Raw genomic sequence first — 25,654 nt, 5'->3', positions numbered from 1 at the left:
GGTGATGGGAATACAATCCTGTCCTGATAATGCTTAACAGCCCAATAGCACTTTATTTCACTGTGGCTAGTTTGGAATGTAAGGATGTGACCATGCACTTCCCAGGTTATGGCTGCCTCTGCCACTTAGCTGAAGGCCTTAGCCTAAGAACAGGGCCTCAGGCTGTCACTATAAGAGAAGGCCCTTACACAGACAGACAATGATTTTGATTCATTCTTTTATACCTCTATAACTAGCTTGGTGATAAGAATACACCTAAATTCTTGAAGTATAGGCCTTTACAGAAAGGCCTGAATATCTATATCCTAACAATATGTTCTAGGAAATTTAATACCAGTGTACTTTGCTTATGTAAAAAAAACCCACATTGAACTTGGCTAATCCTAGGGAAGTTGTCCGTGACATGTAGGACTAAAACCACTTATTTATCAAAGTCATAATTGGTGTCATCAGTAGGTCACCACTGCTAGACACACTATCACGCTGATCCTCATCCACGCTGCACTTGTACTCTCTGTACAAGGCAGGCTGCTGGCCAGACATTTGCAGGGTAGTGAGAATCTGGTCTTTGTACAGAAGCATTTGATTAGCTGAAGAATTGATTTGGGACCACATGGTATTTCACACGTAACTGGTGTGATAAATCCATCCCTCCGAAACCCATTCATGCCTTATAGGGGAGGATAGTTTTGGATGTGCTTAATCATCCCTGACGTGTTCTGTTGCTTGGTAACTTGCCCTTCTACTGGCAAGTATAAATTCACCCTATGTCGGTGACATATTTTTTCATTTGTCTGCTTCTTGGAAAAACATCCACCAGCATAGCTCTGCAAGTGTGGTAATGTCGGTCTTCAAATGTTAAACTGCATATGAATGCCTCCAGTGCATTTATGTCCTCATCAGTGACTGTCTCAGCTTTTTCCAAGCACCTTCAGAGTGAGAAGGAATCTTGGGAGGCTGAATCAAATGGCTTCCAGTAAGATAATTTGATCTTTCCAGTCAGCCTTACAGTAAGGTCCCATCCTGAAGTGGAGTGGAAACCTGGCAGTGTGGTTGCTTTTAACGGGCCAAGTGGTAGGACCAAACCCTGAGGGATATGCAGTGATTCTGTTCCTCAGAACCAGGCCGAAATATGGAATCTTGTGGAACTCGTTGGTAGCATCTCTCAGAGAGGGCTAGAACATCTGTCTTGTGCCAAAATCCAGAGTAAGCAGCTCCCTGTTATGTTGATGGCATGCAAGATAATTTTAGTGTCAGCCTCCTTATGGGAACTACGAAGAAACTCCACTGAACAGTGTGAGGCAGCAGCTTCATTACACCATGCAGTGATGACATTCTTTGAGCAATTCACTTGCTCGAGGATTTTTCTTGCAAGGCAGTATGTGGGTAACTCCGTATTTGTGCATGCATTTCAGATGCATTAGGAAAATTAACTGAACTGAGCAACCAGTAGGGCTAGGCAGTATGTTTGGCATGATACGTACAAGGATAATTTATTCTGGCACCTCGTGTAATGCTGATGTAAAGGCTGACCATGCTGAAATGTATCTTTCTCCTGAAATGCTGTGGTATGATATTTCTTTAACAGAAGCCATTCTTAGTGATATTTTTTTTCCTTTTTTTTTGCCTCTGGAGTGCATCACACTTTTGCATAACAACAAAGTGAGGTCGAGGTTAGTGAATGTAAAAAGCTCTACTATAATCAATTTAACTGCTGCTTCATTGAACACTGCACTTCTTGGCTCAAAAATTTTGGACCTTGTTAGGAGAGTGAGTTAGGAAGCTCCTTCAGGGAATGGTTCTTTGTTGGTCCAGACAGCACTCGAGGTTGGGACTGGTCCCTGTTAATAAGCTCCTGATAGCAGACCACGAGTGTAACATGAAGGGTACCGTTGCTATCTGTTGTACATTCAAGGAAGTCTAAGTTATTGGCAGCACAAAATGTAAACCTACCCATGGTGAGGTCTGGGGAAATGTACAACCCTTCATTCAGTTCCATGGGGTGAAGAACCTGATTTGCTACTGCAATCTCCAGGTTGAGTACTGTGGTGAAGTCAGTTGAGGAGCCAATGCTGTGGAGTTTGCTGCAGGTTTTAGAATGAATTATTAAACCAACAGCCACTTGTGGTAGATCACACATGCCACACAGTTGTCATATATGTATTGGAAGCCTGAATTTCTTCAAGCACTAATACATGAGACATTGTGACAAGTTGGCAGGCTTGTATTCCTCTTGCTTATCATGCTTCCTGGTGCTGAAGTCACTGCAACCACAGATGCACTGCTTGAAGTAGTAGTACAGATTATGTGGCTTTATCGTTTCAGGTTTGACATCCACATACTGCAGGAGAAAATGCTTTTCCATAAAAACTTCACAGCTGCAAACAGTCTTCATATTACTGTTGACACCGGTGCTTTCTTCCACTTTTGATAGTGTCCTGTGATTTGTTTCTGAGGATAGGATTGCTAAAAACTGTCCATATCCTACAGTTCATCTTCAATAAGTGCTGTCAGAGCCTTTCTGCTGAGCATTTTTTCCTCCTCAAAACAGATATTTCTGTGTACTTGGCTTCTGCATTGGCCATTGCAACCACATTCCTGTCCCATCTTCAAGACAATTTATGAACTCCAGCTGATTTGCACAGTTTGCAGTTGTAAAAGTTGGTATTTTTCTATTGCTTTTACCTTTTGATACTATAAGTTATATCGAGTGCTACACCGAGAATACACAATGTCATATGCATGGGTGTCTTGGGTCAATGCACTTACTTAACTTTACTTTCCATGCAACGTTCTCTCTAATATAGCTCTCCTGTGTTAAAACTGTGCTTAATGGATGGCTGTGGCCTTATGGCAGAGGAAGCAGGTGTTCTTCTCGAAACACGAATGCTATGGGACCTAGTACAAAGCAAGTTTCACCCCCTACTGGCACTTGTCCTGGCATTTTTCAGCATTTTTCTGATGCTCAATGTACTTTGTCTCCAACCTTGCCAAATTTAGTTTGAGAGCACTTACAGCATGTAAGGCGCCACTGAGTGTTGTGTTTAACTAGGTCCTCCAAGGTGTAAAAGATTCAGTGGCTAGTTATTTTCCCATTGATGCTTAAAAATGATGAAGACCAAAGTAAATGCAAGAATTAAAAAAAAAAATACTTTGGGATTGTCATTAATTGTCATGTAACTGCATACTATTTGTGGATGGATTCCAGTAATTTCTGGCTGGATGCTGACGTCTTAACCAGTGCCTCATTATAACTCTTTTGATGTAATAAACAAAGCTGATAATCAGTACCACTGAACTGCTTCTTTTTTTGCTGATGAGAACAAATCGACATGAAGCACTCTTTCCACTTGTAGTAATCTGTAGTATTTTAAAAAAAAGTAATTAGGTGCGATGCAATAGCCAGCGCTTTTAGTCCTGAGCACAGAAAGGCTACATAGACTTCAAGCCCTTATTTTACAGGAGGCCTTGGCAGCTAGATCTATTAAATCTAAGGTTTAAGTGACAATTAAATAATTAATTGTAGTCAATAAATGTCCGTAAACGTTGATTTCACTGTACACTCAAACCATGAAAAATGTTTCCAATGATAACCAAAATGTACAGATAGGCAAAGTAAGAAAATTTTGCTTCAAAACTTATTAAAGGTTGGTTTGTATACTTTAACATATAGTGTTGACAGTTTGAGGTTTAATGGTTATAAAGTTTTAACTGTTTTAATTTGTGCCTACTGTCATTAAGTTGTCTGACAATCCATAATTTCCTGCAACTGAAAATTTAAATAGGTAAAAATCTAAAAATATGCTTAGAAATAAGATAAATCTTCCCATCTTTCTCTTATAAGAGAGCTTCTCAGATGCCTTTTTTCAACCACTGAAGACACCATTAGGTTCTCTCATTTCCTCATTCTGTTCTTGAGATGTTATCATTGGTCACTTCTCCAATAATTTCTTTATCTGATCCAAGATTGGATTGAGTCAGAGTTACGGAGGTGTATTAACTGCTTTAATCAAGATTTTTGTGCTCAGAAGGCAGTCTAGTTCTCTCACCCCACAGGACATGATACAGTGCCGGAGTTGGTAGCTGGTAGGATTGGCATATGCCATATTTGGTGACTTGATCATATTGGCTTTCACCTTGTCACCCTTTTCATGGAGAGCATTTTTCTATCCTAGTGCCTGTTACGCTACTAGAGGAGGAAGAAGAGTCTGTGACTCACTGATTATGTACAACAGATCAAGAAATAGAAGGGAAATGTTCCACTGATGAAAGTGTTGGTGTGGCAAGATCATTGAGTCTCTTACAGAGAGAGACTCCTGGTCCCATGTTCAGGTTACACAAATAATTTTATTTGCTGTCATCATCATCCTTTGTTATGGCTAGAGGAGAAAATATTAATAGCAACAAGTCATCAGAGGGATAAATACCAGCGAAGGAAAGGAACGTAGGGGGAGTCCAACTGACTGGCCTTTAGGCAGCACTTCCCCCTAGGCCAGGGGGGTCCTATTGATGCTGGCCCTTAGGTCACGCAGCCCTGAGGCTGAGGGCAGCCATATTGACTTTAACCAGGAGGCTACCATGCCCTTGCCCCACCCCCAGGATGACGAGGTGTACTGGCCCCGCAACACACCCTTATGGAGGTTTTGATGTAGCATGTGAACAATGCATGACAAGTTCCTGACTCTTTCCTCTGGTGGTAAAACATTGCCTCCCTAGAAATCTAGGATCACTCTAGAATGAAATTTGTGTTGGAAAAAGTATGGACTTCATTTATTAAGGGACTAGCCTCTTGAATAAGGAAGATGTAAACTGAAGTTTGTAAGACCTTCTCTGGCTTTGAGAAGCCAGATCGTCTAAACAGGGGTAGACCAAAAATACCATGCCTTCTTAAATGGGCTGCTACTGCAGACAGGCATTTGGTAAAAACCTTAGGCACAGTGGGAAGGCCAAATGGTAGGACCTTGCTCTGAAAATGGTCTTGACTGAATGCATAATGAAGATACTTTTGGTGTGATGGTGTATAGAAACATGCATCTTTCAATCAGAACTGCAAACCAATCTAGGGTGGAAAGAAAGAGAATAATAGATGCAAGAGTGAACATTCTGAACTGGAATTTCATGTTCTAATTGTTGAGTTTCCTTAAATCCAGTATTGACTGAAGCCTTTCATCATCTTTTTGTATGAGGAAATATCAATAAAATCCATGGTTTCTGAATTCTCCTGGGACATCTCTATGCTCTTGCTTGCATCAGGGCACCTTTTTCTACTTTCCCTCTCATAGGAGGGACCCTTGAATAGGGAAGTGTGAAGGGCTGAACAGAATAAGAGTCTCTAATTGAATGGTATTGTGATGTTACACTCCATATTCTTTATGGAAATATGCTTATGATATGGCATAGCATGGGATGGGTCTTGTAAGATATCATTGAAAAGGTTATAATTTACTGAATATCACATTCAGTAAATTATAGCCTTTCCAATTATACATTATCCAATTTATATGCATGTATCATTTCTGTATCTAAAGTTACGAATATTGACTATGTAACAATTACAGGAGGGATAGCTCAGTGGTTTGAGCGTTGGCCTGCTAAAGCCAGGGTTATGAGTTCAATCCTTGAGGGGGTCAGTTGGGGATTGGCCCTGCTTTGAGCAAGGGGTTGGACTAGATGATCTCCTGAGGTCCCTTCCCACCCTTATGATCTATGTATGTGAGGGACCCCCCCTCACACACACCCAAACACACCACAACAGACCACGAGCCTTGACGGACCATGGGAAAGAAACAAGGCTTTGAAGATACTCATCTCTCCTTCCTGAGAAGCTTCCTAGGGCATTGCTTTGACACTGCAAGGTCAGGTGGTCATGTCAGTTGGTGCTAAACACCACCTTGGACACTGCTGGTACTTTTCCATTGGAAACAATGGCTTTCTGCCTTATGTAAATTCTATTTAAGACTGGAGAGTAAGGCAAACAGGACTCTTCGCCACTACCTTCCTGCCTTAGAAGAAAGCCTGCTGAAAGTACCTGAAGAGGCAAAGGAACTGAGTGATGGGAAAGGCAGGGGCTGAGTCCAGACTAAGACAAGAGTCTAGTCTGTGAAGAGAAATAACTGGAACTCTAAGCTTCAGAAACGCCGCAACTCGCCTAAAACAATATTTAGGGTGAGAAATTGCCTCTTGAAAGCACTCTAAGATCTTAAGCTTGGTATGTGTGTTTTGTTTTATTTGCTTGATAATCTGCTTTGTTCTGTTCGCTATCCCTTATCACATAATTGACCTTTTATAGTTAATAAACTTATTTTTTGTTGTTTACACAGTCTGGTTTATGTCATAATATCTGGCGGGGGGCTGGGGCAAGAAGCTGTGCATAGCTCTCCACACTGAATTTTTATAAGCTTGCGCTGTGCAGATCCTGCTATACGGCACAAGACAATATTACTTTGGGTTTACCCCCCAAAAGGGGATGTGCACTTGAGTGCTGGGCCATTTCCTAGATGAATCTCCCCATAGAAAGCTGCTGGCAGACTCTGTGATTCTACAGCTGGTGCGTTCCTACATGCGTATGTGTGCTGCCAGAAGCTGGAGAGCGTGATTCAGCAAAAGAGGGAGAGGGAGCCCAGGCTAGTGGAGTAGGCTGGCTCAGTGAAACCCCAGCACTTCAGGTGGCATCCTGGACAGCAGGGTGGGGGGTCCCACCCGTCACAGGTATACCCTTCCTTTATCTCTAAAATCCACTTACCTAAAGTGATGGACATCCATTCATAGTAGAAATAAGACCGGTCAGGAAGTAGGTAATTCATGAATTGGCTTGCAGCACTTGATTCTTACGTCAAACCTGTGACCTAACATTTGATAAAGAGAGCATAATCAAAGGATGCTTTCTCTTCATTTGAGGTTTGAACACGCTAGCTGAAACTATGAAGATCATAGAATCATAGACTTTAAGGTCAGAAGGGACCACCTTTATGATAGTCTAGTATGACCTCCTGCACAGTGCAGGCCACAGAACCTTATCCACCCACCCACTCCTGTATCAAACCCCTAACCTATGTCTGAGTTATTGAAGTCCTCAAATCGTGGTTTAAAGACTTCAAGGTGCAGAGACTCCTCCAGCAAGTGACATAGAAACATAGAACATCAAGGTTGGAAGGGACCTCAGGAGGTCATCTAGTCCAACCCCCTGCTCAAAGCAGGACCAGTCCTCAGACAGATTTTTCCCCAGATCCCTAAATGGCCCCCTCAAGGATTGAAATCTCCACTCTGGGTTTAGCAGGCCAATGCTCAAACCATTGAGCTGTCCCGCCCCTCCTTGCCCCACGCTGCAGAGGAAGGCAGAAGAAAACAGAGCTTCTGTCCTGGAGGAAAACTGCTTCCTGACCTCAAATATGGCGATCAGCTGAACCCTGAGCACGTGGAAAAAACTCACCAGCCAGCACCCAGGAAAGAATTCTCTATAGTAACTCAGATCCCATCCCATCACAGACCTTGGGTATATTTACCTGCTAATAATCAAAGATCAATTAGTTGCCAAAATCAGGCTATCTCATCATACCATTCCCCTCCATAAACTTATCTTGCTTCAAGACTAGGCTTGATATGTCTCTTGCCCCCACTAATCGCCTTGGAAGGCTGTTCCAGAACTTCACTGATGGTTAGAAACTTTCGTCTAATTTCAAGCCTCAACTTCCTGATGGTCAGTTTCAGTAGCGTAGGTAGAGGGAGCAGCCGCTCCCGCACTGAGCACAAGTGGCACCGTGTTAATTTCCTGGTGCCTTTGTACTCACCTGGGGGGAAGATTTAAAAAAAAAAAAAAAAAAAGAAGGCTCCACCTGCAGCAGCACTTTTACTTTACTCACCCGGCGGCTCTCTGGGTCTTCAGCATCAGTTCGGCGTTGGAACCTTCAGAGCCACTGAAGACACCCAGAGCAAGTGAAGGACCTGCCGCCGAAGACTCACACCGCCGCCGGGTGAGTAAAAGTACTGCATCGGCTGGCGCTTTTTTTTTTATTATTGCTCCGCATGTTCCCTTCACCTGGCTACGCCACTGGGCAGTTTATATCCATTTGTTCTTGTGTCCACATTGGTACTAAGCTTAAATAATTCCTCTCCCTCCATGGTATTTATTCCTCTGATATATTTATAGAGAACAAGTATATCTCTTCTCAGCCTTCTTTTGGTTAAGCTAAACAAGCCCAACTCTTTGAGTCTCCTTTCATAAGACAGGTTTTCCATTCCTCAGATCACTCTAGTAGCCCTTCTCTGAATCTGTTCCAGTTTGAATTCATCCTTCTTAAACATGGGAGACCAGAACTGCACACAGTATTCCAGATGAGGTCTCACCAGTGCCTTGTATAATGGTACTCCTTGTCTCCTTATCTCTACTGGAAATTCCTCGCCTGATGCATCTCAAGACCGCATTAGCTTTTTTAATGGCCATATCACATTGGCGGCTCATAGTCATCTTGTGACCAACCAATACTCCGAGGTCCTTCTCATCTATTACTTCCAACTGATGCGCCCCCAGCTTGTAACACTAATTGTTGTTGTTAATCCCTAAATGGATGTCCTTGCACTTTTCACTATTAAATTTCATCCTATTGCTATTACTCCAGTTTACAAGGTCATCCAGATCTTCCTGTATGATAACCCGGTCCTTCTCTGTATTGGCAATACCTCCCAGTTTTCTGTCATCTGCAAACTTTTTATTAGCACATTTTTGTTCCAAGGTCAGTAATAAAAAGATTAAATAAGATTGGTCCCAAAACCGATCCCTGAGGAACTCCACTAGTAACCTCCCTCCTGCCTGGCAATTCACCTTTTCAGTATGACCTGTTGTAGTCTCCCCTTTAACCAGTTTCTGTCCACTTTTCAATATTCATATTGATCCCCATCTTTTACCTTTTGTAAAACCTTGTTGTATTTTGTCGCAATTACCATTAACCTCAATGTCCTTAACTACTTTCTCCTTCAAAATTTTTTCCAAGACCTTGCATATTAAAAGTGTCAAACTAACATGCCTATAGTTACTCGGATCACCTTTTTTTTCCTTTGTTAAAAATAGGAACTATGTTTAGCAATTCTCCAGTCGTACGGTACAACCCTTGAGTTTACAGATTCATTTAAAAATTCTTGCTAATGGGCTTGCAATTTCATGTGTCAGTTCCTTTAATATTCTTGGATGAAGATTATCTGGGCTCCTTGATTTAGTCTCATTAAACTGTTTGAGTTTGGCTTCTACCTCGGATGTGGTAATATCTGCCTCCATATTCTCATTTCTATTTGTCATCCTACCATTATCCCTAAGCTCATTAAAGACTGAGGCAAAGTATTTGTTTAGATATTGGACCATGCCTAGATTATCCTTAACCTCCACTCCATCCTCAGTGTTTAGCGGTCCCACTTCTTTCTTTGTTTTCTTCTTATTTATATGGCTATAGAACCTTCTTCTATTGGTTTTAATTCCCTTGACTTGAAGTAATTCCAGGCTTCCTCCATCTTTAGATCACCAAGTTCTTCAGTCCAATCCACTTGCCTAACTAATTTCCTTAATTCTTTAAAGTTGGCCCTTTTGAAATAAAAATAGATCTGTGACTAGGGTTTTTTGTTTATACTTTCATTTAGTTTAATCTGAATTAGCTCATGATCGCTCGAACCAAGGTTGTCCTCTACAACCATTTCTTCTATGAGGGCCTCACTACTCACCAAACCTAAATCTAAAAGGGCATCCCCTCTTGTTGGTTCTTCAACTACTTGGTGAAGGATTCCATCAGCTATCGCATCCAGGAAAATCTGAGCCCTATTATTATTACTAGCACTTGTCCTCCAGTCTATATCTGGGAAGTTAAAGTCTCCCATGATTACACAATTCCCTTTAGTATTTTCTTCATTAAAAACATTAAAAAGGTCTCTATCCATATCCAGATCAGATCCCGGCGGTCTATAGCATATCCCAAGCACTATCTCAGGGAAGGCTCTAGTAGCTTTCTTCCCCAATGTGATTTTTGCCCAGACAGACTCTGTCTTATCAATTCCATCCCTTCTTATTTCTTTACAGTCTACCTCATCTTTGATATACAATGCTACTCCACCACCTTTGCCTTTATTTCTGTCTTTCCTAAACAGCACATAGCCTTCAATACCTGTACTCCAGTCATGACTACTATTCCACCACGTTTCTGTTATCCCTATAATATCCGGTTTCACTTCCTGCACCAGTAACTCTAGTTCCTCCATTTTGTTACCTAGGCTCCAAACATGTTAATTCTTGCTGTTTGGCTTCACTCACGTTCTTTACCCAATTAGGCCCAGACATTCTACTGCCACTATCACCTATGAGAATTGTATCTACAGTACCCTTCCTCTGTCTGTCCGTTCTCCTACCCACAACAGTATCCTTTCTTAAGAACATAAGAACAGTCGTACCAGGTCAGACTAAAGGTCCATCTAGTCCAGTAGCTGTCTACTGACACTGGCCAATGCCAGGTGCCCCAGAGGGAGTGAACCTAACAGGCAATGATCAAGTGATCTCTCTCCTGCCATCCATCTCCATCCTCTGACAAACAGAGGCTAGGGACACCATTCCTTACCCATCCTGGATAATAGCCATTTATGGACTTCACCACCATGAATTTATCCAGTTCTCTCTTAAACACTGTTATAGTCCTAGCCTTCACAACCTCCTCAGGTAAGAAGTTCCACAAGTTGACTGTGCGCTGCGTGAAGAAGAACTTCCTTTTATTTGTTTTAAACCTGCTGCCTGTTTTCTTGCTTCATTTTCTTCCCTCTCAATGTTAAAATCCGGTGTGGAGGTTACCTGGACATCTTCCAGCCATCACCCCTCAATTCCTAGTGTAAAGCTCTCTTAATCAGTTGTGCCAGGCTCCATCCTAGAAGTCTATTTCCCTCCCTACTCAGGTGAAGTCCATCCCAAGAGAACAGTCATCTGTCCATGAATGCTTCCCAGTGGCCATACATCCCAAAGCCCTCCTTATAGCACCACTGCCTGAGCCATCTGTTGATTGTCATAATCTTGTCACAGCTTTGTCCTTCTCTAGGAACAGGCAGAATCCCACTGAAGATCACCTGAGCCTCAATTTCCTTAAGCGTCTTCCCCAGCCTGGCATAGTTTTTCCTTGATACGTTCCAGCAAGAATCTAGCCGTATCATTCATTCCCACATGAACGACAATCAACGGATTCTTTCCTGCTCCCGTTAGGATCCTCTTCAGCCTCAGGTCCACATCCCATATCTTAGCACCGGGCAGACAGCACGCCCTTCTGTTCTCTGGACCAGCTGTGGTTACAGGCCTGTGTATTCTACAGAGTAAGGAGTCCCCAGTCACATAGACCTGCCTTTTCCTGGTGATGGTGTGATTCTCTGGTCTATCCTCTGTTCCCTCTGGTTGCAAGTCCTCTCGATTCCTATTCACCCTTGCAGTCCTCTGCAACCCATCCCATATCCTCCTGGGGCTCATGTTTGGTGTCATCTCCATTGACTTATCCCCTCTCCTTATAGAGCTAGCTGCTCTCCTCTTCTTCCTTACCCTCTCACCTTCTGCGATCACCTGCTGTGCCCCTTCTTCATTTTCCAACTCTACAAACCTGTTCCTGAGCGCTATGGCTCCTTCTCTAGACTGTCTTTTCCTCTGCCTGGTTCGCTTAGTCACATACTTCCACTGTCCACTTTCCTCACCCCGCAGTCTCCCCTCAAGAGTTCTTTGGTCCTGCTTCCATCTGCAAGTCTGAGCTTTTCCCTTCAGCCTCATCGTGTCTTTGCTCCAGCATCCGCTCGAACCCCCTTCTAAACTCGACCAGAGTTTCCACCTGCATCTCCAGCCCTTGGATCTTTTCTTCTATCAGCTCTATCAGGCAGCACTTCATGCGGACAAAACTCTTTTCAGGTACCCCCTCCAGGATCATGTACGTGCCACAGCTTCCACATGCAGTCACCTTCATTGTGTCTTCCACTGCTTGGATCACTACAACGGCTGCCTCTGTATCTCTCATAGGCTTCCCACGTAAATCCTGTAAATCTGAGAAACACAAACCAACCCAAAACACCACCACCCACAGCAAAACAAACCCCTAACAAGCACCAAGACACTGCTTGCACACTCCCTTCAGTAGCCTGTGTGTTCCTCTGTCTGCCTCTCAATCCTCCCCCTGTAAACTGCCCCTCAAAATCCCCTGTTTACAGCTCTGTTTGCTGGCTCCTGTGCCACTGCAGCTGTCTGTTCTTTGGTGAGCTTCCCAACGCACAGGCCTCTCTGCCTGCACAGCTCAACCAGGTCCTGCTTAAGGCGTTGTTTATACATCTTCGTGCTGTTCCCAAGTTGCTGTGGACTTGCAGGCCTGTGTGCTCTCAGCTCCCCACGGTTTGCAGGAAGAACCCTCTACTGTGCCAGCCCTTCTCCAGGTCACCACTTCTCTCCCAGGGTCAAGCTGCAGACTCCTCCGCCCTTGTAATCACTCACCAGGGGGACCCTGTTCCTGCAACAGCCCTTCTCTTTCCCGGGGTCAAGCAGCAGACTCCTGTACCCCTGGAATCATTCACGTGGTTGCCAGGGGGACCCCATTACTGCAACCGTCTTTCTTGCTGGTCACACACTCCCAGGGGTTAAACGTAGCGCCTTTGCCCCCTGAATCTGCTCCTCTCTGAGCCTTCAGCATGCCTGGTCCTTGTCAGTCTCAGTTCATTTTACTGCTCCCCACTCACTTACTGCAGGAAGCGCCAACCACGGGGTGCAGTAGATCCCATCCCTACCGCCAGTTCTCAGGGAGTGTGGGGGAGTCAGGGCCGTGCACTCCCCACTTTCTTGATTCACCATGACTCTCAGCCAGCCCTTAAAACAGAAGATTTATTAGATGATAGGAACACAGTCCAAAACAGAGCTTGTAGGTACAGACAACAGGACCCCCTCAGTCAGGTCCATCATGGGGGACGGGGAGCCTAGACCCCAGCCCTGGGTCTCCCTCCCTTTTCCCAGGCAGCTCCAAGCTGAAATCTCCTCCAGCAGTCTCATCCTGCCACACACCCCGGTTCTTCCTCCAGCCTTTGTTCAGTTTCCTAGGAAGAAGGTGTCACCTGGTCCCAGCCCCCTCCTGGTTCAGGTTACATGATCAGTTATTGTCCATCAAGTGAAGTTACACCTTAATATTCCATCATCAATGCAGACAGTACCAGTAAAACTCCCAGGCAACATTCCCAGAGCAATCCTCCCTACTCTCCCATCCGGGCTGTGATCAATGGCTCAATGTCTAGTTGGCAGTCGGTATCAAGCAGAGTGCCCCAGGGGTCAGTCCTGGGGCCAGTTTTGTTTAACATCTCCATTAATGATCTGGATGATAGGATTAATTGCACCCTCAGCAAATTTGCAGATCAGGCTAAGCTGGGAGGAGAGGTAGATACACTAGAGGGTAGGGTTAGGGTCCAGAGTGACCTAGACAAATTGGAGGATTGGGTGAAAAGAAATCTGATGCGGTTCAACAAGGACAAGTTCAGAGTCCTGCACTTAGGAAAGAATCCCATGCACCACTACAGCCTGGAAACAGACAGCAGTTCTGCAGAAAATTCCTAGTTTATAGCTCTCTTAATCAGTTGTGCCAGCCTCCATCCTAGAAGTCTGTTTTCCTCCTTACTCAGGTGAAGTCCATCCTGAGAAAACAGTCCTCTGTCCATGAATTCTTTCCAGTGGGCAAACATCCCAACATTGAGGACCACTGATCTAGATTACATAGGCTGGATGCTAAAAGAAAGCATTGTCCTGCTATTTGAGTAGGATAGAAGACTTCACAGCCTCTCAAACTTTTCGTTTCTTATGTAAGGAGTGGCCTGTTTTGGCCCAATTGCTGTCTGGATGGGTCAGACAATGCATAGAGGAGAGTTTTATAAAAATTCTTCCAATTTTCTCCTCTGTAGTATTAAAATGCACTCCCCTAGAGCAATGTACCTTTTTAGCATGTCTTAGTGTCCCAATTGTTAGACTTGCAAGGCTGCTATTTGGAGATATACCCATGCTTGTATGAAGCATTATGCTTTAGATTTGTCATCTATCTCTGATGCTGTTTGAGAGAAGTATTCCATGACACTGTTTACCAAACTATCCCAAGAGTTGAAATATGCACAGGGCACTCAGAGAAGAAATGGAGCTTACTTACATGTAACCAGAGTTCTTCGAGATGGACTCTGCATATTCACCCTTCCTGCCTATCTTCATTTCTTTTATTGTTTTCTAATTAGTTCTTAACTCTGCAGTAGTGATGGAAGAAACTGAGGCTGCAGGCAACACCTCACCCTCAGTACCTGCTTGAATGATAAGGGGAGAGGTAGGAGGGGATATCTAATGGACACTGTTACTGGGCTATTTAACTGCACCTGTCAACACACCCGAAGACTGTGAATATGCAGAGTCTATCTCCTCCTCCATTTACCAGGTGAATAACCTCCATTCTTCTTAGAGTGATGGTCCCTATTGAATTCCACTGAGGGTTATGCACATGTGCCTGGAGCAAGGGTGGGCAAACTTTTTGGGCCGAAGGCCACATCTGGGTATAGAAATTGTATGATGGGCTATGAATGCTCACAAAGTTGGGGAATGGGAGGGGTGAGGGCTCTGGGATGGAATTGAAGGGGTTGGAATGCAGGAGTGGTATCAGGATTGGGGCAGGGGGTTGGGGTGCAGGAGGTTGGCTCGGGGTGCAGGCTCCAGGCGTGCTTACCTCAGGTGGCTCCCGGAAGCAGCTGCATGTCCCCCCTCTGGCTCCTACGCAGAGGCATGGCTGGGCAGCTCTGTTGCGTGCCACCTAGTCTGCATGTGCTGCCCCCGCAGCTCCCATTGGCTGCGGTTCGTGGCCAATGGGAGCTGGGGTGGTGGTGCTTGGGGCGATGGCGGCAGCATGTGGAGTCCTCTGGGTGCCCCTATGTGTAGGAGCCGGAGTGGGGACATTGCGCTACTTCTGGGAGCCACACAGAGCAGTCCCTATCTGTGCTCTCTGGCTGGAGTGCCAGAGCAGGGCAAGCCCCAGATCTCATTCCCCAGCGGGAGCTCAAGGGCCAGATTAAAACGGCTGGTGGGCCATAGTTTGCCCACTGGAGCCAGAGCTTTGGAAAGTAGTACTGTTCAGCAGTTGGCGCGTGTATTCCTGCATCACCTTGTAGTTTCGCCCAAGGTGATGAAGGGTGGGTTGGACCACGTGTGTCCAGTTCCTTCTCACTGCTGCATGGCCCAAGTCAGAGCTTCTGCTATGCTCTCGTCCCTGTGATACATTTTTCAAAACTTTTAGAAAAATGGTGTGTGTTTGTGTTCATAGTTCAGGTTTTATTGTTTGGTTTTTTTGTTCTAAATTTTATAGTCTCTCAAGTTGTTTTTGTAGGATTAAGGAATTGGGAGACCGCTTCAGTGTTTTCCTGCCAAACATCTTCCCTTACCCCAAAAACAAAAAACCTCAGGCATGGTTAATGGATTATCCCACAGACACTGGAGTTTAAAACCTGTGCTTTCTGCCCTCACTTATTTTCCATCAGTGACTAGCGCCCGTGCTACTTGTACTGCTTGGTGGAATTCCACCTTGCATCCAGGTGTGGTATCTGCCTCTCCTTCCCTGCCTCACATGGACGTAAAAACTTAGAGAGAACGTGGGAGGAACCCCCCAGTATATCTGCATGAGTAGACTTAGAGTGCTACCCTTCTGTGGAGCCTCTATCCGGATCCCCCGGTACCAGTGCCAAGGACACCATGTTGGCGCTTAGCCATGAGCCAAGGAAACATGCACAAGCATGGTAGTAAGTCTTCCAAGTCTAAGAAGGACTTGGTACTGTCCACAAGTTCTGGCCACAGAGGATCCCATGAGTTCCAAGGGCCACAGGTGCGAGGAAAGGCCACACTAATTGCAGTGTCGGAGAAAAACTTAGTTCTCACTTTTTGGTTGGGTACAGCAAAGTCAGATACTTTATTCTATTTAGCAGCTACAGCAGGGAGAGAGTGCACTAAGACATAGGATCTCCCTTTCCTAGACAGGTCTCTCAACAGGTAAACAATCACAGCAAGCATTTATACTTTTGTTACAGACAATAATAAGCAGCAGCTGCATTTTGTTTATACATAGGTCATCCTGATATCTTGTTTTTCTCCCTTCTAAAGAGACTCCAGTCTACATTTCGTATTATCTACACAAGGTTGAAACAACTTCTCACACAGTTCTTTTTCCACTTGCCTCACACAATCCTCGCTTCTACAAATCTTGCGTTATTAGCGTTACAGTTAGCCTAACTCTTGCTAACATAGATTGTCTTGCATTAAGATCCCCTACAAATCCCTGTCAGTTCTTTCTCTACTTCCACAGCAGGATCCATTGGTTCTGGTCATGGATACTGGTACGCCACCTTCTTCAACTCTTCTGGTGTTCCATGAACTATTGGTTCCCAGAAAGTTGCCTCTACTGGTCCCAGACCCGTTGGCGAACCGGATACCACTCATCCCAAGGAGAGTCAGAAGCCCTGCGGGTCCCCACAAACTGTGTGCATGGGAAGGACTGGGGTTTCCACAAACCCCATTCCGCTCAGTGGGCTGCTTCTCCTGCTATGTTTCTTCTACCACCAGTTTCAGCAGCTCCAATGACACCGTCATTCATGGAGGTCTCTGGAAACTGGCCATTATCTTTGAAAACTCGTGGCGAACCGGGGAGGTCCTGGATGACTGGAAAAAGGCTACTGTAGTGCCCATCTTTAAAAAAGGGAAGAAAGAGGATCCAGGGAACTATAGGCCAGTCAGCCTCACCTCAGTCCCTGGAAAAATCATGGAGCAGGTCCTCAAAGAATCAATCCTGAAGGACCTAGAGGAGAGGAAAGTGATCAGGAACAGTCAGCATGGATTCACCAAGGGCAAGTCATGCCTGACTAACCTAATTGCCTTCTGTGAGGAGTGGATCTGTGGATGAGGGGAAAGCAGTGGATGTGTTATTCCTTGACTTTAGCAAAGCTTTTGGTACGGTCTGCCACAGTATTCTTGCCAGCAGGTTAAAGAAGTATGGGCTGGATAATTGGACTATAAAGTAGATAGAAAGCTGGACTGCACTCTCTGCAAGTTTTCAGATGACACTAAACTTGGAGGAGTGGTAGATACGCTGGAGGGTAGGGATAGAATACCAAGGGACCTAGATAAAGTAGAGAACTGAGAGAAGAGAAACCTCATGAGGTTCAACAAGGACAAGTGCAGAGTCCTGCACTTAGGACGGAAGTATCCCATTCACTGTTACAGACCAGGGACTGAATGGTTAGGAAGCAGTTCTGCAGAAAAGGACCTAGGGGTTACGATGGAGGAAAAGCTGGATATGAATCAACAGTGTGCCCTTGTTGCCAAGAAGGCTAATGGCATTTTGGGCTATATAAATAGGGGCATTGCCAGCAGATCGAGGGATGCGATCATTCCCCTCTATTCAACATTGGTGAGGCCTCATCTGGAGTACTGTGTCCAGTTTTGGGCCCCACACTACAAGAAGGATGTGGAAAAATTGGAAGGAGTCCAGTGGAGGGCAACAAAAATGATTAGGGGGCAGGAGCACATGACTTATGAGGAGAGGCTGAGGGAAATGGGATTGTTTAGTCTGCAGAAGAGAAGAATGAGGGCGGATTTGATAGCTGCTTTCAGCTACCTGAAAGGGGATTCCAAAGAGGATGGATCTAGACTGTTTTCAGTGGTAGCAGATGACAGAACAAGGAGTAATGGTCTCAAGTTGCAGTGGGGGAGGTTTAGGTTGGATATTAGGAAAAACTTTTTCACTAGGAGAGTGGTGAAGCACTGGAATGGGTTCCCTAGGGAGGTGGTGGAATCTCCTTCCTTAGAGGTTTTTAAGGTCAGGCTTGAGAGAGCCCCGGCTGGCATGATTTAGTTGGGAATTGGTCCTACTCTGAGCAGGGCATTGGACTAGATGACCTCCTGAGGTCCCTTGCAACCCTGATATTCTATGATTCCTCTGATTTAGAGTATATGTGTGTCCGATGTGACCCACCCCTCCTGTTCCGGAAGCATGACTACTGCAAGGTTCCAGCTGCACCATGGCAGTTCCCCACCTAGCCTTACCCTTCAGAGCTGGTATCTGGCCCCTTGGTCACATACTCAGCAATCGCAGGATCAACGGTGTTGACCATACTGGAGCTCGTGGCCATAGTAATCACCTTCTGAATGGTCCCGCTTGTTTCGTGAGGACTCACCTGCATTGCCACCACAACCTTTGTCGGGTAGACGCTTAGAAATAGTGTTAGATGATGTGCTGATCAGCCCGGTTCCAAAGGTACCAACAGGTTCGAAGAGGCTTCCCTCATCTTCTCCTGACATGGCCATCTCATCAATCCCTTCCTCTACACCAGACAACTATCGCCAGTTCCAGGAACCGCTGTGGAGAATAGTCGATGCTCTTGAGATCGCATTAGAAGTAGTATAGGACAGTCAACACCAGTTACTTGACATCCAGCAGACATTGGTACTGGCAAGGGTGGCCCTACTAATCAACGATGCTATCCTTCACTCAATCACACCGTCCCCAAAAGGTGCTAAGAAGATATGTACCCTCGAAAAGGGTCAGAGTTTCTAGTCTGTCATCCTCCACTCACTATTCATCTAGGCAGCATCAGAGCGGTCCAAGCAACATCTGTGCTCCACCTTAACAGACAGGGAGAGCAATGGTAGGGAGATGTTATTGATGAGACCATCACAGGAACTAGACACAGTATTCCAGTAAACACATAAAGTTGACAAAAGATTCAGAGAAGAGCTACATAAATTTTGTCTGGAAAACCTGCTTTTACACTGATATACTTAAGAAGCACAGTATATTTATCAAAGATTCTTGATCACAGCCTATAAGTACCTACATGGTGAGAAGGTTTCTGATAGCTGTGTAACCTGGTGGACAAAGACTTTATGTGATCCAGTGGCTGGATGTTCCAGTTAGACCAATTCAAACTGGAAACAAGACCTTTTTTTTATTAACATGAATAAATAACAACTGCAGCAATTTATCAAGGGGTATGGTGTATTCTCCATCATTGTAAATTCTAAAATAAACTAGCTTAACTAGAAGTTATGGGCTTGATGCAGGAACCATTTGCTGAATTTTTTTGACCTATGTTATGCAGATGTTGACGCTGATGATCATGGTGACTCTCTTTCCTGTTTAATCTAAGTAGCAGCAGTGAATAAGTGTTTCACTGGGAGTCTGGCCCCTTTCCTGGTCAGTGATGCCGGTGATCTGTATTGCCTTTGTTAGGCAGCTCTAGGATCTGCTGCAGTGTGCACTGAAGGAATTCATAGATTCATAGACTCTAGGACTGGAAGGGACCTCGAGAGGTCATCGAGTCCAGTCCCCTGCCCTCATGGCAGGACCAAATACTGTCTAGACCATCCCTGATACGACATTTATCTAACCTACTCTTAAATATCTCCAGAGATGGAGATTCCACAACCTCCCTAAGCAATTTATTCCAGTGTTTAACTACCCTGACAGTTAAGAACTTTTTCCTAATGTCCAACCTAAATCTCCTTTGCTGCAGTTTAAGCCCATTGCTTCTTGTTCTATCATTAGAGGCTAAGGTGAACAAGTTTTCTCCCTCCTCCTGATGACACCCTTTTAGATACCTGAAAACTGCTATCACGTCCCCTCTCAGTCTTCTTTTCCAAACTAAATAAACCCAATTCTTTCAGCCTTCCTTCATAGGTCATGTTCTCAAGACCTTTAATCATTCTTGTTGCTCTTCTCTGGACCCTCTCCAAATTTCTCCACATCTTTCTTGAAATGCGGTGCCCAGAACTGGACACAATACTCCAGTTGAGGCCTAACCAGCGCAGAGTAGAGCGGAAGAATGACTTCTCGTGTCTTGTTTACAACACACCTGTTAATGCATCCCAGAATCACGTTTGCTTTTTTTGCAACAGTATCACACTGTTGACTCATATTTAGCTTGTGGTCCACTATGATCCCTAGATACTGGACTCTGTTCAGGCTCCTGTGTACTTAGAACACCCAGGAATTCGGCCTTTGGGTCCCATCAACAATCTGATGGGCTGCTGACAGGGAGAGACCAACCACATCTATGACACACTCTGCCTTTCAACTGTGACCTTCATTTTGGGCTCAACTAACTGGTAAATTCAACCATATTCCCTATTCACATCTCTGTACATGTCCACAAACAGATACTCTCTGTTCCCCCTCTTTCTGTACAGTGTTCCACCACCATGGATTAAGTCTGCCCATCTACCCCTCTCCCCCTGGTCAAATGTAGAGCATCAGTTATCACTACAGTAACAAAAACATGTTAGTGCTAATAAACATAGCAAAGCCTCAGCCATTATCTGGAATCTCAAGGGATGTGGTCAAATTAATTAAGTGCTGCCTTAACTCTCCATTTCCTTAGGGAATTGAGTTACAGCACTGAGATCTGTTTTGTAGATCCATCAACCTTTGCTTTGGTTCCATTGTCTTGTGCGGCTGAAGATTGATTCTTCAAAGCTGAAACCTGCCCTTCATCCTCTGCTATCCATGCAATCAAGATACTGCAGGGTTAACTGGACATTGCCCAGAATGGAATTCATGCTAGCTATGTCTTCTGACATAGCTTTGAGCAAGATATTTTCTTATGGCCATGTTGCTGAAATTCCTTGTCTTAATTTTCTCAACACACTTTGCCCCAGTGTAGATATAGAGGGTCTTATTGCTATCTGTGTAGTTAGAAAACCTTTTTAGAGGCTTTCGGTTGGTGATCAGTTGCATAAAAAATCAGTCTGTATGGAACTTGGTCAAAGCTCTGTAGCAGACAGCCATCTTCCTTTTCCAGTTAATGGGGAGTCATTAATGGGATGACAGGAAGAGCTGGTGCTGAAGATTTTTCAGGGCATGGTCTCCAGCATCTGCCCATGCTACTGACTATTCTTCTGATCTTTTGGCACAACTCTGACCCTCTATCAGTTGTCAACAGTTATCAGTTTGTCAATGATCAATAGCCAAATTATTGATAACTAATAATTGATAACATATGTAACTTTGATTGTATTAGTTCAGTAATAACAAACCTTGGATAAATCAGCTTTGATTGGATTTATTAACAGTAAAGACAGCACATACCAGAGGCATACAGTTAGGAATACCTCTCCTATAGTTCACTAACAGTTTGTGGCTAGACTGAAGATGGTCTTACTTCCCCTATGAGTTGGGGAAGTTATACCTTTGTCACCTTTTATTAGGTATCATTCTGGTCATCTATTTTCTCTTTTTGGTATGCACTTCTTATCTTAAGCTATTTTGAAGTTTCCTGTGCCATTGCAGTTCATTTTGTATTTTGCTTTTAGTACATAGCATAATTTTCAAAAATGGTGGAGATGTTTTAGCAAAGGGTTGCTGCTCAGTAAAATTCTGTTCTCTAAAGTTAGTTTCATCTTAACTACAAAGCATCATGGGAGTCTTGTTCCTAGGAAAGCCTTAAAAAATCTTTCTTGGCCTATATTAAGTGTCAAAACATCTCTTCCCCTGACCTTCCGTGCACACTCTTGACTCCATTCTTTCTGGAGTTTCTTCTTGCAGCAACTCCAGCCTGTGGTTCCCTAAGTTCAGGCAAACTTTCTGTGGTGTAGAGCTGTTCTTGAGGCAGCATCACTCTATTCTTCTTCCTACCTTTGAGTGCAGGAGGATGAGGGAGCATTTACCCCAAAAACAATCAGCTTCCCCAGCTGGCGGTCCCCTTGTAGATCTGTTAGTGAACTGCTGGTTTGAAATGCTGCAGGAGGCTCATCAAACAGGCACTGCCTGTGGATGAACTTGTACTTTCTAATGCTAGGAGAAGTATTGAAAGAATCTCCTGGAGAGGGGGCGCGGCAGGTATTTGCCTCAGATGGCTGTAGATTATAGAGGGGTGGCATCTCTACCTCTAGCAGTCCTGTAATCCAGGAACTGCTGAGCCATGCTGGGTGGGCTGCCTTGCTTTGTGATTTAACAGGAGCCTGGACACAAGGAGAAATCTTGTTTTGTTCTAGAGCAGGGCTGTGTGCTTTGGTATTACCTGCAGCCTGGCTGTGCTCTTGCCTTTTGTCACTGCAAAGACAGGGCCATGTGCAGCAAATTGCCCCTGTGCTAAAGACCCAAGTTGTCCACAAGGGAAACCTGCCATGCAGAACTCAGTTGCTGCAGTACTGCTGTAGACAAAAGAACCTTTTCCCCAGACAGGAACCATTTCTGAATGGTCCCACTTACCTCCCTCTGCCACACTCCTGTCTAACCCTACTTGCCCGCATCTTGCCCTGCATAGAATGAGTTGGGGCCTTCCTTGTTCTCCATGCAGGTGACCAAATGCTACCCACAAGTTGGGAGGAGGAAGTGACTCTCCTTTGCCCAGGCAGTATTTGTGTGAGCATCATGGGCCTTGTCAAGTCAATAATCCACTTACCTGCTGAGAGCAGCTTCTCAGAGAATTATAGAGCCCAGTACACACACACGTGTCAGCGGACGCCAAGTGGAACAGAGGAAGGCCTCTCTGTGAGACTGCATGAAGAGTGGCACAACAGACAGCTTACCTAATTGGCTATCTAGCTGTTCATGGTCATGGGCTCACCAGCCCAGCAATCAACTCCATTATCACCTCTGGTACAATCTCTTGTAGTTGGTTAGTGGCTGTGTGTGTGTGTTCCTTCAGTATGCTGCCACAATTATGTGCAGATAGCCAACACGGCAGACCTTGATCAAACTGCCCAATAAAACCACAGAACTGTTTCAGTAGTGAAGGCACCCAACTACGTTTGTTGTTGACAAAGCACGGTCCTAGTATCCCATATACTCGACAGGACCACTACGACATGTACACCTGTAACAATGAACCAGCTCACTGAATGGTGGGACTTCCCCTTCCCGCCTCGGTTGGCGAAAGACACTTCCTCTGAGACGCCTCTTTATACACCAGAACAGACAAATTACATATTGACCCTCTGATGTGATTAGTTACTGCCTTTTATCTTGTACATGTTGATTCGATCAAAACATCTCTGTCCATCATGCTGTCATCCTGATCTTATCTCTAAGAGAAGTGAGAGTGTTCCTGTTATTTTTGAGGAGTGTGTGCCATGTGGGTATCAGGGTGTTCTGATACCATCCTTACAGAATGTGCTTACATGAGTGTCCTGTGCCTAGCATGTTTTTAAGAATGAGTGTTTTTTGCAATACCAGCCCTGTTCTTAGCAGCTTCTATGAAGTTGTGCGCAGGCAGGCCCTGACTTCTGCTTACAGCCTGACTTTTGCTAACTTAGCTTTATATTAGCAGGGCCTGACTGCCACTTTAGTTCAGGCCTTTTCTACCAGGCCTCGTGTCTCAAGCTTTCTCCTTTGACTACACCTCTTTCAGCTCCCCCTCCACCCCCCCAGCTCCTTTACTCCCTGAGCTGTGGGACATCACTTGTGGCTAGAGGATGCTTCTAGACTATTAGCCCGTCCCCTGATTCCTGCCCTATCCGCTTCCCTGATCATTCCACCCCCACACCACAATTGAAACATGCTTCTTCCAGAAACACTTTGTTTTAAATTTCATTGTACTGTGTGGCAAACTTTCACACAAAGCACTTTAAGTGATATTAAGGCTCATGCTGTACCATAGTAACTTAACCTTAATTTTTCTCTTTAGTGATGTCACAAGGAGGGAGGGATATTAAAGTACTGTGACTCTTAAAAAATCAGTTTAATGAAGCCTGGGATCACAAACACTAAAATCCCTCAGTCATGTTATGGTTATTTCATGACATCATTATATGACAGAGTTATGGTTGTTTGAATGTCTTAACTGTGCATTTCTTACTTTTAACATAGTTAGGATTTCTTAGAAATTTAATTAGTTCTGAATTTCCTGAGTTTATAATACTTGGTTTTGTGATGATTACTACATCCCTGTAACCTTTTTTTTACTCTTAAGCTACTAAGACATGATTTCAACCATGGCTGCATCTTAAAATAGTTTTATATCTAGGAATAAAACAAGACCTGCCACGTCCTAATGCTGCTACAGCAGTGTTTTAGCTATCTTACTTATACAGCTCTTTTTTTTACAGGAGTTGTTTTGAACTACTGCTTTCTGTGCCTGAAAGTGAATTGCCATGTGACACATGGTTAGGATTCCATCAGTCTATACAGGTAAGTGTATTTCCTTAAGTTGTAACAAGATCCAGTGGTTGGAAGTTGAAGTAAGCCAAATTCACACTGCAAATAAACCACACATTTTAAGTTAGGATAATTAACTATTGCAAAAAATTACTAAAGATTGTGGAGGAATCGGGGTGGCTCTATGTATTTTGCTGCCCCAAGCATGGCAGTCAGGCGGCTTTCAACAGCACGCCTGTGGGAGGTCCACTGGTAACGCGGATTCAGTGGCATGCCTGCGGGAGGTCTGCCAGTCCTGCGCCTTTGGCATACCCACCACTGAATTGCTGCCGAAACAGCGGGACCGGCGGACCTCCCGCAGGCATGTCACCAAAGGCAGCCTGACTGCCGCGGCTTGCCACTGCAGGCTCACGCTTGGTCTGCTGGTGCCTGGAGCCACCCCTGGGTGGAGTCTCCATCACTAGAAACCGTTAAATCCAGATTGGATGGATTTCTAAAAGATAAGCTCTATTTTAAACAGGAATTAATTCAGGGAAGTCCTGTGGCCTGTGTAATACAGGAGGTCAGATTAGAAAATCACAGCGGTCCTTTCTGGCCTTAGAATATATGAATTTGTATATGTATAACAGAATAAGTGAGTTTATAGGTGGGACTTGAGTGAGAGGGTGGTGTCATGGAGAGCAGGAATTGCAGGTGCAGCCTTATGCATGTGGGCATCATGGAAAAAGGCATAGACAGAAGTGAGTGAACTAAACTACAAGGCTGGCATCATTGGCTAGGGATGTGGAGATGCAGTAAGTCCAGGATGTAGGCTAGGGCATAGTTGTACATGGCCTTGAATTTGTGGGAGTTATGTCAGAACTGGGAAAGTCAGTGGAGGAATTCCAAGATGAGAGTGATTTCAGCAACATTGGTTTGAATGGAGTGGGTGGGATTGGGCTATGTGACAACTAGGATTTGCCAGGTGGATAACAACTTATTTTGCTTCAAGTATTCTAAGGCCACTTTGTAAAACAGGGTTTTACACAAAATCTACTGAGAATAAATGCTTTATTTACAAATGTTAAGTAGTGGTGGTTAGTGAGAAGATGCTAAATGTAGCCCTGCAATGTTAAAATGTGCATAATAACACTGATCACTAGTGCTGAGAACAACAAAGTGGTTTATTGTGCAATCTAGAAGAAATGCAAAATTCTAGAAAAGCAAAAACTAACTAAATTTCAGCGTAATGGGCAGTAGGAGTCTCATTTGTGTACTCTAGTCACTAGAGGGACATAACTTACCTGCTTGCTGAAAAATAGATTGAAGGATTTCATGGTCTGAGAAGGTGGTTTCCCAATATTTCTTGTAAACGGCAGAGTAAAAAAAGTTGTACTTTAGGTTGAGGATGTAGTTCCTCCGTGTTTAAGGTTAATAGGTTGATAGATTGCAAGAAAAAGCTTAAAAATGTGAACTGATGTAGTGCTGTGTGCCTGAGTCTGCAGATAGCCTTCGAGTATGTGGCAGCATGGATTGTGCTGTAGGGG

At 44.4% G+C, this 25,654-nt stretch overlaps 1 protein-coding gene across 2 annotated transcripts in view; it reads left to right on the top strand.

Annotated features, from left to right (window-relative positions):
- The window catches only part of RLF (RLF zinc finger), a 104,384-nt gene that overhangs the window by 12,242 nt on the left and 66,488 nt on the right, over positions 1–25,654 (top strand). The window contains exon 3 of one of the 2 annotated variants that reach the window (XM_050932283.1): positions 24,080–24,161. In XM_050932283.1, coding sequence (XP_050788240.1) covers positions 24,080–24,161 — 82 coding nt within the window. Of the gene's footprint in view, positions 1–24,079; positions 24,162–25,654 lie in introns of those variants that run through there. The other variant, XM_050932284.1, reaches the window with a different exon arrangement.

Source organism: Gopherus flavomarginatus, chromosome 22, assembly GCF_025201925.1.
Source record: "Gopherus flavomarginatus isolate rGopFla2 chromosome 22, rGopFla2.mat.asm, whole genome shotgun sequence".
Lineage (NCBI taxonomy): Eukaryota > Metazoa > Chordata > Testudines > Testudinidae > Gopherus > Gopherus flavomarginatus.
The sequence above is the reverse complement of the archived record's forward strand: the minus strand, read 5'-3'. Positions and strand labels throughout refer to the sequence as shown.